Source organism: Brachycentrus maculatus, unplaced genomic scaffold, assembly GCF_059751285.1.
Source record: "Brachycentrus maculatus isolate JH-2025_06_01 unplaced genomic scaffold, ASM5975128v1 h1tg000057l, whole genome shotgun sequence".
NCBI classification, from domain to species: Eukaryota; Metazoa; Arthropoda; class Insecta; order Trichoptera; family Brachycentridae; genus Brachycentrus; species Brachycentrus maculatus.
Genome location: NW_028280811.1, coordinates 948,521 through 961,966, shown reverse-complemented (window position 1 = coordinate 961,966; position 13,446 = coordinate 948,521). Strand labels below are relative to the sequence as shown.

The following is a 13,446-nucleotide window of genomic DNA, read 5'->3' as shown; positions in this document are numbered from 1 at the left end:
ATGGATTCATTGGTGCGTCTAGCTATCCAATAATATAAATACTGAATACATCATTAATATAAATACTGAATAATCTGTATTTTAGATAAGGTTTAGTTAAAATATTAATGATAAAGTACATATTTTATTTTCTATTTTCAAATCGGACTTATGCCTGTGAAATTATTGCAGGGGCAAAATATTCTTTATTTTTTATTGTTTCATGGAAAAGTATTTTGAAATTACATTTAAATAGTGCATATCCTTAATTGCAGAAGAACATCTTGAAATAGAGGCGGAATCTGATTCCCAAACAAGTAAGAAATGTTGAATTATGTTGCTTAGTGAATAAAAATTACAATATTCTAAATAATTCATGGATATACATTTTTTATTGAGTTGAAATTTACATTTTATCTAATTTATCATTGTAATGGTTTATTTACTTTTGTTACATTCTGTGAGGTAAAAATGTTACTTTTTTAATTTCATAGTTTTAGCTATGATACTAAAAATTATAATTGTTCATTTGCGTTATAAATTTTCAAACGTGTTATCATTTTTATTTTCAGTTTCCCTTAAAAGTGTTTTCACTGAAGTCTCAAAACATTTCCTTACTATTCGAGAATTCAATTTAGACCGAGGAAAACTTTTAGTAGGAGAAATTGTCTCAAACTGGTGTTACGATGCTGAGTGGATGTATTTTACAAGATATAGTGACTATTTACATGATAAATGTTGTGAATATCACATATATGAGGTAAGTATCCACGCACTTGCTTTGCTTTATTAACTTTATGTCAAATACAGTAAAGATAGTGAAATGTTCCGAGCTATTCCATGTAACATAGGTGCAATACAAACAGTGCGCAGTAGAGTCCTAGTACCAACCTTAATATATTAAAAAATATCCAGCTAAGAGGTAATGCAGTAAAAATGTAATCTTCCATTCTTCTACTTTTCTTTGACCCCTACATTGGATAGGGCACCACGTCAGGTTAACACGGTGTTAACTTCAACAAAAAATATGACATTGAAGTTCTGTCCTATAATTTAGATTTTTGGGTATGGGAACGGTATTTATTAACGGGGTACAGTTGATATAGGTGAAAGTGCTCATGAGGAAAGACATTACTCCTAGATGGGAAAGATAATGAAAAAGGAATATTAGGTACTATTTGAGAAAAAGGGCAAAGCAACAATGGTTTAGGCACTCAGGGTGCATATATGTACTCATACTAGCTTGCATAACTCAATTAATTTGTGCACAAAGTATTTCACTAATGATTCACAGTATAATTATGCAATAAAGAAAGGTTTACTATACTAAAGAAAAAATAAAAGAGTGGTATTTTTTATTTGTTTAATTGATAAACCAATGTGAAATACCAACACCATATTCATAAAAACGTACATGTCGGAGTTAGAACAATTTGTTTGCATATATATAAGAATATGCGTGAATAAAACAGTACATATATGATAATAAAATGTTGTGACATTTCATCTACCTCTTCATAAAAATGTTATGATAAATGATGTCATGATAAATGTTCAAGAAATTTACATAATACAGTTACGAGTTATCTACATAATAAATTTTCTTAGTTTATAATTTTTTTTTTTTTTAAACCAATTATGTATTTTTTAAAGGTGATATTCAGTATTCCAACTCCTGCCTATCCGATACCTCAGGCTACTGCTAGTGTCTTTTTTACGATTACAATCAACAGACTTCAAGATGATGACTATCCCATTAAGGTATTTTTTTTAATAATGGGATTAGTTGAGTGATTTTAAGAATCAAATGAAAACTAATTATAGAAATCAAGTCATTTTAATACTTAAATAACTTATATGCTTACCAAGAATTTCAGGATCCATTTTTATTTTATTTCTCACATATTTTAGAGCCAGTAACCTTTTTATCAAATTCATTCACTGATTTCTAATCATTCGATTAACAATAAACCAAATAACAATTAAATAAATGTTTAAATTTTAAATGGAACAATAAAATAACTCGATTATCTTCATTTGATTAATCCCATCTCTAGTACTTTTGGGCAATATATTAACAATGAATGGTGAAAAGAAACATACATTTTAAAAATATTTTTAGACAGTTTAATGTGCCTACCTAATGTTTTTAAATATACAAATAAAAATTATAAACCATCTATAATTATGAAAATTTAACATTAAAACGTAGTACATAAATACAATACATTATTATTTAAATTTTCCTCCTATGATAAAGGATAAATAAATCAAAATCTTAGATTTCCTAAAATTATTCACAGATTGCTTTGAAATATTGATACATTGTTGCATTGAAATATGCTTGTGTTTTAATATACACCCATGACAATTAAAAACATGTTTTTATTGAAAATCCATTTTTTACCGCAATGGCAATGCCATCAGTTAAACCTAGCAGTTATTAAACATTGTTCATGGCAGACAGCATGCTTTTTGACACCGTAGTCATTTTTGCAATGTTTTTTATTGCATCTTTCATAGATTTTTATGTACTTATTTTCATTGTATCATAAACATCATGAAATAATAAATGAGTACAAATGTTTGCTTTTTTTAACTGCAATACCTGGCCGGGTACAGCTAGGTTCAAGTAAAAAAGTGTTATTCTTTTCAATTTATAATTTTTCTAATTATAAACTAATTTCAGATATCATATAAGTTGGAAGGTTCAAGCTATGTCCACTGTGTAGAAGAAAATAATTTTAATCAAGATTGGCTATATGCAATTGTATGTAATAAAATTAAGTTTTTCAAAAGAATAAGCAGCATGAATACAATATAATTAAAAAAAATCAAATGTTTCTGATATTATAATAAAGCTTGTTAATTGTTACTGAAGGGGCAATTTTTTTTCAATATTTCTAATTTCTACATAGTAAATTTGAAAAAAAAATCTAATTTTTCATATATAATCTGATGCACGGTGATGTTTCTATGGTAATTTGTTTTAATCGCAATAAAAAATATTTTCTCGTTATTTTATTTCCAAATTCAGACAAAACATGTTTTTGTTTATTATTGTTGATTTTGCGCAAAAATTATTACAATGTCTAGAATTAACAATATTTTTCAAATTATAGAAAATTGAGAATGAAATGTAGTTGTTTGTATTAATGAGCTTTTTATTCATTCATTCATTAAAATCCTTATCCGCACCCCAGTGGTGCATAGGGCACTGCATCATATAAACATATGTAGGTTACCTTGATAGTTAACACATGAAGGAAAGGTTATCAGCCCTCTGCTTCAGGTACCAGTCCAGGGTAATATTGAATAAATCGAACCCTGGACCTCCAGTTCGGTAGCCAAGCATGCTGACCATTACACTACGGAGGCGGACAATGAACTTTTACAGTGGTATATTTTTACGTTGATGTTTTAAATGCATATATTGTTCATACAATACAAATTTATTACATAATATGTACACATTATCACTGCTTTTTTTAACTGCGATAGCAAGATATGAGACATTACTCATATGAATATGACGTATTATGAAAAAAGTATGACCACATCAGTATATTTTGTCACATATCTGTATTATTAAATAAACAATAAAGATGCTTATATGGAAGTGTGTTAAAAAAATATACAAATTAGCCTACTGAAAATTCAAGGTGAGAATTCATTGTAATTTTGTAACTATTATACTAAGCTCATGTGTTATCAATATAATTAATAAAATTCGTATTAACCAGCATCAGCTTTCACATTAATTCAATAATCTAGAAATATAAATACATAGATGGATTAGATATCATAATGTCACCAGATATAATAATCTTTAAAAATATTATCAGATTACCTCCAGACCAATAAAAAATTTGTATAATTACATAATGTAAATAAATAAATAAAATATTATAGTTAAAAAAATTGTTTTAAACTTTTTTCTGATATCTTTTCAATTACTATTATTTTCAAGATCCTGCATTTATTTACTTATTAACAGATTCTTCAATTAATTGATTCAAAACAAGATTCTTAATTACTTTATTGTTGTCGGCTGCCATTGACGAAATTTCCTAAAATCAAAGGATCTAGTCTTAGTGAGTGGATCACTTACATTATACATATCCTTTGATACAAATTTTCTGAATAACCGGATTTTACCCAATTTCATACAGATTTACCAACATAACTATATGAACTGAATATTTTAGTCGGGTCTTGTATTTACAACAGTGTTATACATATATGTGAATGACATAATTTATTTATTTATTGCTTACATATCCATGAACTTACTCTCTCACAATGATACAATGTAAATGACACAATGATTTGGCAAAAAAAACTTATAATTCCTTATTACTTAATACACTTAGGATGGGTGTTTTTTACACCGGTGATGGGAATTAATAATTATTTACAAATAGTTTAAACTTTAACAAAAAGATTGGTATAAAATATTCATTTAAACAGATTAAATATATAATTCCTTAATTTTTACTCCGAAAGGAGGCTGGCGCAGAAGGTAAAATACCCTTCCCATCCATCGACCGAATGGGTAAAAATACCTTTCCCGTCTTTATTGTGTTAATAAGAGATGCGTACAGGTTTTTATTTTTCAATTTTATTTCATATAATTATTTGGAAATGAACTGCCAAAATTTGCTAGTCTTTATTCCTTTATGAACAACTGTTTGTAAAAACAATGCACAGCAATTGTGTCCTTAAATGTAACAATAATATACCAATCCTTTTTTATTTGCATCACATCTGACTGGGAGCAGTTTTGAATTATCGATTTTAATTAGTAAAAAGGTAGCAAGATCAATATGGCGCGATGCAGATCATGAAGATGCTTAAACCTTTTATCCTGTGAGTACATCTCTGCCACGCCATGTATTATTGTGCTATATATGTGTTTTCTTAAAAAGTTTTCCAATTTAATCAATAATTTGAAAGTTGTTTTTTTTTTACAATATAACATATATACTAACAAGCACGGCCCTTGCTTTTTTATTAGGCAGTGCAAGATGTTAAGATTCTAGCCATGTATTTTTAGGCCATGTAGAAATTCATAATATTTAGAGTTAATTTTTTTTTGTTTATAAGAAGTTTACAGTTCTATCACTATTTCCACGTGTTTTTTTTTTTATCAAGGCCATCCATGCAGAGTATAAAAATACCGATTAGAAAGACAAAAAATAAATAAGTCCCCTCCAATTGTTAGTTCTAATGATAAGGCCTAGGAAGATAACAGACAGGCTTAGTCATAAGGTTTATTCATTATTTTATCAATGTAGTATTTAAGTATTAAGCCAGTATAAGTATGACTGCGGTAGGGAGCACTTATTAACCACGATGACACAGTTATGTGGTGTCATTTTGTAGACAAAAATACTACAGTAAATAAACATGTTTTGAAAAATATTATAAAATATAAAATATACTTTCTATTTATTTTCTAAAATCACTGTGATATTCTATAAGTAATTGAAACAATACAGGTAAGTGTTTTCAATTCTTCTTCTCCGTCTTAATCCTCATTGCTGAGGGCTGTGACCCTTGCAGAAGCAATGACTCTTCTCCAGTTATCCCTTGACTGCGCTGCACGTAGCGCTCCAACCACTGAGGTGCCTGCTGCTGCCTTAATTTGATCGGTCCATCGTGTGGGGGATCTTCCTCTCCCTCTCTTTCCCTCCAGGCTACCGATCACAACTAGTCGTTCCAGGCTATCCTCGTTGCCACGCGCAACGTGTCCAAAGAACTGGAGAATCCGTCGGGTACAGATATTGGCCAGAGTCAAGCCATCCAGGCGTAGTTCCTGGCGAATGGACTCATTGTCGCATTTTTAATGTCATAAATTATATTTTTGTCATATATTACAATGTTTGTTCTGAAATAACATTATTACAGAAATATAGGGATACCTGAATCAAACCAGTGACTGACAAGTCACAAGTTCTATTGATACCCAGACTCACATATTCCCACCTCAATAAACTTCTTGGTCTTTTTTGAGATGTCATTAAAATCCTGTTTATTTTAGTCGCACTTATTTACTAAATGCACAAATATACAATGTTTATAAAATTATAAAAGAAAAGTCCAGCATACTGTTTTACTTTAGAAACCGTCTATTATTTATAACTTACTATTACAACTTAAACAAAAGATCATGCAAAAAATTATTTGGTGAATTGGACATACAGTTAGCCGGGCCGACTCTAGTGTGGTTCTTAACTGTCTGTTAGTAATGTTCTTTAGGCAGCAAAGCTTTGGCCAACCAATCTGTCACACCTTTATGGTCAGTTATGCTTTGAGTAGCTTTCAATCGTAACAGTTTTCCAAGTGTAGAACCTTACAACTGAAGCGCTCCCATCCCTGAGTAAGTAACACTCAGGGCTGGGAGCACTTCAATTGTAAGGTTCTACGCTTGGAAAACTGTCACAATTGAAAGCTACTAGAAGCACAACTGACCATAAAGCCTCCAGTATCCACCTTTATAGTGAATCTGGGACCTAAAATGTGACCAATTTAGAGGCAGCGGCTGTAACTTACCCCAATTGATTAAGATTTAGATAGATAGTGCTATGGGCAAGAGCGAGATAGAGAGAGAGAGATGCAATGGCATAAATATATGACCAAAATAATCAATATGCTACACATTTAATATTTCTTCTTCTTCTTCTTCTTGGTGTAGGCCTTGTGGCCTGTTTTTAAGAAGAATTAGCCTCCTGCGATGTCGATTCCCAGCTGTCGATCCATCTCTTTGGTGGTCTGCCCGGGAGTCGTCTACCTTGGGGTTGGCCACACAGTGCAATGTGGAGGAGTCTAGATGGTTCCATTCTCCTCACATGTGCATACCATTGTCTCCTTCGTTGCCCTCCCCACCTAACGACATCTTCGATCTCGTATTTCTCCCTTGCCCTGGCGTTTCCTGTCTCGTAAACTCTTGCCAGACATGCTTCTTAGAGTCTTCATTTCTGACACTCTAAGCACGTTTTTTGTGTCACTGGTGTCTGCTCTACATTTAATATTTAATTTAATATTTACACGCTTTAATATTTTGAAGAAAAGATCTCACTCCATTAAACTTTATGATTTGGAGTTGGCTATGTTATAGTCTAAGCTGGCAAAAATATTATTTAACATACTCATGTTCAAGTATTTGGTATGATTAAACTTTTATTGGCGGTATTAATGAATCATGATAAGAACATCATTATTTTACTAAACATATAAATATGTGTATGTGCTAAAACAATATTGCTATTTCTGTGTCAACATTTTGAGATTTACTTGATAGTTGATCCACTTTACAATTTTGATGAAGATATCTCATTGCAATTATAGGAATTATAATGCATAATTTCCTGTAAATATAATGCTTTATCTGACGCATTACTTGAATCACCATTTAACATAAATATTAACCCTTATCCACACCCAATGGTGCAAAGGATACTGCATAATATACATAGAAGTAGTTTTATTTTTATTGTTAAATACATAAAAAAAATGTGCGGCCCTGCGCCCTGCGGCCCAGCGGTTAAGACACCAGTCTAGGGTAATATTAAATAAACGTAATAGTGAAAAATCACTTATATTTATTTTTGACCCCTTCCCCTAGGAATCGAACCTGGGATCTCCAGTATGACAGCCAAATACGCTGTACACTATGGGAAGCTGATAAAATATGAGATTTTTGAGTATTAAAATTGTATAAATAAACTTGCAATATTGCTATAAATTAAATAAATTAACTTTAAACTATTAGATGAAATAAAATAATGTTTATTCAAATTTTTGCATTTTGATTTCAAAAGTATTTAATAATATTTGCTCGCATTGTTAATCATGTAAAAAACATCTTTTATATTATTATTGGATAATTTGATAAATATTTCTTAGCAAACTGCTTACAATTTGCTGGTATGTGATTTACCACACTGTTATTTGTGATATTGATGTTGTTTGGTTGTTATCTAAAATATATGCATACTGCATTTTACGGACTTTAGACAAACTTTTTTCTTTAAAAAAGTGCCTACAAAATTCGGGTGCATCTTATACTCAAAATTAATATAAAAATGCCCAGTGTTTCAAATTCCCACCAGTCTTAAAAATGGCCATATATTGGATGCTGTGGACAAACTTTCTATTGACAACATTGCAGAAAACCTATTTTCTAGCAACATTTAAGTGATGGGAATTGTACAATTAAAAAATGTAATCTACCATACAAAACCACGCATGCATTTTTAGTACACAAAAACACAAGACAACTATGTAATGCAATGTTTTCTGAGTCAAACATGACCCCACTCCGACAAGGATTCCACGAAAGCCCCAGAATATTTTAAATAATTTTACAGCTTGGCTTTGCAATCTAAAAATAAAAAATTGCAAAAATGTTTTTTTTCTTCTACAAAAATTGCTTAAAAACTAAGGTGCGTCTTACAGTCCATAGAATACGGTTGAAGCTACCTGGAAATGAGAATATTTTGATATAAAACTAATTACAGTATTTGTTTTCAGGTCATAGTATTTCAATCAAAAGTATTTTTCAGAATAAAGCTTAATATGCACATTTACTTACGATGGATAGTAAACGTAGCAATTTTAGCAGTTGGTAAGTTGGCCTTATTTTCACTCTACGGATTAACACTATTTACTAACTAGATCTAATTATTTGTAGAGCAAACAGCATAGATTTTTTACATTTTGTATGTATCACTATATGGTCTCTGTGAAGAATACCAGATTAACACTATTTACTAACTAGATCTTATCATTTGTAGAGCAGACAGCATGGATTATTTACATTTCGTATGAACCATTATATGATCTCCATGAAGAATACCAGATTAACACTATTTACTAACTAGATCTTATCATTTGTAGAGCAGACAGCATAGATTATTTACATTTTGTATGTACCATTATATGGTCTCCATGAAGAATACCAAAATATTTACATACAAAAATGTATTACTTAACCTATGAAATCTTTTTCTATTTCAGTTACCACCGTTTTGCTTTTAATGGAATTTGGGTATCTGCCGACATATATGGGAGGTTTTTACTGCAATGATACTGCTTTATCTTTTGTTCCTGGAAAAGAGACTGTTCCTGATGAAATGTTATTGTGTATATCAATCATCATGCCAATAATATGTGTAAGATTGTTTTTATTACTTCCTAAAAATGCTTCATTTTATTTAATCAAATTGATCAACCTATTGAAAGATGTTATAAATTTTGCAAATGATGTCATACCTCAATCATATTTGAAATTTATGAACTAGACAGCTGCAGTATACTAATTGATAAAACGGGAACAAATATATCATCTTTTTCACTTAACAGAAAAAAATTCATTTAAATGTCCAAATAAAGATATCCATTACAAAAAATGATATATTTTTATTTGGTAAAAAATATATCTATAAACAAAATTGGATGATTAATTTTGCGCCATTCTAAATCTTTTTTTCTACCACCGCTGTCTAGTTCACAAATCGCTCACTCCTTTCGAGAACGTCACAAATCAAAAAACATGGTTTTTCAGGAGAACGTTTTTAAAGTTAAAAAATATAACACAACGTATTAAAAATAAATATCAAGCCACTTATTCAACGTTTTACTGTGCAACAGATATTTTTAGGTAAAACCTGAAGGTTTTTTTCTCCATTTGAAAAATATTTAGTATATTTAAAAAAATAATTAAACAATACCTTTTCTTCAAAATGCAAAAGCAACACTTTCTGCGCTGTAGCGGGTAAATATTAAGTTAAAAATATGCCTCTTTTGCCAGGATATAGTACATTTTCTGGGCATTCCGAAAACATGCACAGCTGAAAATTGATGATTTTCGATTTATTTGACTTGAAAGGAGTGAGCGAAATGTCAGACATGATTGACGTATGACGCCGTTTGCAAAAATTATAACATCTGATAGGGTGATTAATTTTGTGCCACCCTGTATCACTACCAGGAGTTAAGACATTATTTTGAAATGGTCAGGTTTGAACCAGTTTGCATCCATACACGGTGGAAGTACTACAAACCATTGAAGAATTTTATCTGAAACTCGGATCTTTCTGGTCTACAGTGCAATTTTATTGGAACCAAATTGGGAAAGTGCATATAATTTCTATCAATCAATCAATCATATATTATATATTCCTTTTTAAGGTCGTTGTTATTGAAGTGACAATGCACATATCAGATAAGGATACTTATTCCTTCAGCAAGTTTCTACGGGATATGAACATGTCTTATATTTGGCTACGAGCGTATATTCAAGTTTTGGTAATGGGAGCAGCTATCATGGAGATGATAAAATTCACAGTAGGAACACCACGACCAACCTTCTTTGAAGTTTGTAGGCCAGATAAAGCAATCAACTGCATCTCTGGGTAAATATTAAATTTTAGTATTATAAAATAAACATTCTTAAACAGCAAATATTGAAATTTCCAACCTGACCTACTAAATCTATTCTAACCAATCTAGTGATCTTAAATATTCCTTTTTGAAAATAGTTTAACAATATAGTTGTGTTGACAACATGTAACTTATTGGGAGAATGAAGATCATTGTTTCAAGTCACCATTGTCAAACTTTATTAGAATTAATATACATGATTTATTGTTTTAGGACATACATACAAAATTATGAATGTACAAATACAAACAATTATTCCTATCACACAGTGATAGACAATAACAGAAGTTTTCTCTCAGGTCACACAATGATATCAGTGTACATGGCATTTTTCTTATTTGTAAGTATTCTTTCAATTTCTCTTATATAAAAAATGAATATATTTTCATTAATCACTTTGATTATAAATAACTCTCTTCTTCTTGTAACCCTTATCTGCACCAATGGAGCATAGGGCAACGTATCCAATTGACGGAGTGTTATCGTTTAACTATATGAAGGTAAAGTGATCTATGCTACACTCCGGTAGAAGGCCAGGATGATATTAAATTCATTTTACAAATCAAACTCGGGACCTCTAGAACGCTAACCTCTATACTATGCAAGGAAAAAACATGTTAACATAAGACTAAATATTGACATATTGGGCTTCATGGTGTAATGATCAGCGCATTTGTCTATCGGTCCTGGTTTCGAGTCCAGGGTCAAAATAAAATATATAACACAAAGAAGATTTTTTCATTTAATATTTATTTAATATTACACAGAACTGGCACTTGAACGTAGGACTGATGGTATTATGATCATGTACCCAATAAACAATTTTGTTGGCAGTTAATTTTAATCTGTACCCAATGTACCATTGAAATATCATATCCAGAAAAAAATAAGGATCATGGATATTTTTAAGAAAATCAAGATTGCAATAGAATAATTGGCCAAATATAATGTACAAAGTCTATAAATATTAATGACAAACCATAAAAAATATGCGAATAATACAGCTTTATCATTCATGGTTTCATTAATATTTCTATGTTGGTAGTGTTATCTTCAGCAGCGGTGTAAGGGTCCATGGCTCATAGCTAATTTCCTCCAGTTGTCAGCCCTCTTGTGGTCTATTGTGGCATCTCTGTCGAGGATATCTGATCACCGACACCACTGGTGGGACGTCTTAGGTGGATTCGTATTGGGCACTGTGATCTCAGTATATGCTGTAAGTAAATAACTATTCAACAAACCAATAAAATTTTGAAATATTGCTAAGAAATACATAATTGAGTCATAATCTTGAGGTCACATAAAAAAAATATTCTAGGTATAAAACATTTCAATTATTTTATGATATAATCAAAAATAAATCAACCAGAAATCTATCCTTTTACGGCTATCATTTGGTTCAATGTGGCACATACTTTTTTTTAATAAGAAAGTGTAGATTTACAATATTAAAGTCATTATTATTTTTAATATAATGGTAAATCTCCCCCCCACCCCATCTATAACAATTCTGTAAAATGGAGTATTACATTTTTTTTATCATCTTAAAACATTTTTGTATTATAACATCCATTGGTAAACTGTTCTATTTACTAAATGATATCAGTAGGAACAATTAATAAAAATATAACCCTCAAAGACACTTTAGTTCAGAACACCATTTTGCAAAAGTAGAGAGCCTGTTATTTTAAATTGTTCCAGATTTCGACTTGTCCAAAGATTTTATACTAGCTTGTTACTTTTAAGTATATAAGGCCATGTTAAATATCAATCAGCCCTCATATATTTTATTTTGCAGGTACATGTAATGTGTAACAATTTTAAACAGGATTCTCCAAGATCAAGTCAATTCTTCAGATATTTACAAGAAAAACTTATAAAAGAAAAGGATCAAGAAATTATACCAGGAAATAATGTTTAAAAGCTAAAAATACATTTACAAAATATTTGTATATATTTTTAACTAATTTTGAAATAGATAAATATTTATTATATGTCATTTTATAATTGTTTAAAATTAAGACTGAATGTTTGTTTGTGTATTATTTTTGTTGTTAAAAGAGTAATATTAGAATTGGTTGTTGTCCCGAGGTAGTGCTGTGAATTTGTAGACAGAGGTCTGATTTATATTTATAACCAGATTTTTTTGGTTTACCTAAAAAAGTACAATAGATATCTATAAAAAAATGTATATACTAACATACACAATATTAAAAAAAATATGAAAGTTATTTGAAAACTTTTATTATAAAACCTATGCTGATTGCTTTATATAAGTAACCATCTCTTTAAGTGTGTATAAAATATGCTGCATGGAGGTTTTGTTGCATAAGTTTTCAATATTATGATTGCCTCTATGTATATTCTGCTTTAAATTTACATTATTAGGCTAACCTAATCCACAAACCTTCATGAATCCCTTTGAATATTAATTTATTTATACATGTATGAGACATTTTAAATATATATTCACAGCATTTTAGGAGATTTAAGAAAAAACCAACCATCTAACCATCACACTTATTTCCCACAGTGGTTGGCAGAGAGAATTAAACGCCACATCAATCTATCTTTGTAAACAATCTTCAGAAGTTTTATTATGTTCAAATTAATATGCGCCAAAGTATGCACCATTGGGGACGATTTAGGAGTAAAAATAAATCAAATTTTAATTACATTAATGTAGTAAGCTTAAATCAACTACAGAAAATAAAAAATTTCATCATTTATTTGTAATTATAATATTTAGCTTCTTTTATGTGTCTGGTCAAGACCCTGAGGCTTCGGAAACTGTTTTAAATACAAATATGAGAAACATAAGGAATAAGTTAGTGGTAAAGGCCTGGAGCTATAGTAATGCTATAGTTTTTGCAGATAGCGAAAAATCCCTATCTTAAAAATTCAGTACGGAGATGATATAGTCCCATCTGTGATATTATAGGTGTAATAATGGACTCTCATCTTAAATTAAACTCATACACAAACCACATCGTAAACAAGTGCCAAACAGTATTGAATATG

General features: G+C 30.2%; 2 protein-coding genes across 3 annotated transcripts; both read left to right on the top strand.

The window, feature by feature from the left end:
- Positions 1-257: 257 nt before the first annotated feature.
- On the top strand, positions 258-2,889 carry LOC148311751 (uncharacterized). Its single transcript, XM_088278417.1, has 4 exons — positions 258-296; positions 552-739; positions 1,633-1,740; positions 2,669-2,889. The coding sequence occupies exons 2-4, from the start codon at positions 677-679 to the stop codon at positions 2,801-2,803; spliced, it is 306 nt and encodes a 101-aa protein (XP_088134543.1). The 5' UTR covers positions 258-296; positions 552-676; the 3' UTR covers positions 2,804-2,889.
- A 2,432-nt stretch (positions 2,890-5,321) lies between these two features.
- LOC148311750 (phospholipid phosphatase 1-like) lies at positions 5,322-12,610 on the top strand. 2 transcript variants are annotated; one of them, XM_088278416.1, is made up of 7 exons: positions 5,322-5,480; positions 8,515-8,608; positions 9,001-9,155; positions 10,174-10,397; positions 10,639-10,765; positions 11,471-11,641; positions 12,224-12,610. In XM_088278416.1, exons 2-7 carry the CDS (start codon positions 8,560-8,562, stop codon positions 12,344-12,346), a joined length of 849 nt encoding a protein of 282 aa, XP_088134542.1. In that variant the 5' UTR covers positions 5,322-5,480; positions 8,515-8,559; the 3' UTR covers positions 12,347-12,610. The 2 variants fall into 2 exon arrangements, with proteins under 2 accessions (XP_088134542.1, XP_088134541.1); XM_088278415.1 differs by lacking the exon at positions 5,322-5,480 and having other exon boundaries at positions 8,083-8,608.
- The last annotated feature ends 836 nt before the right edge of the window (positions 12,611-13,446 follow it).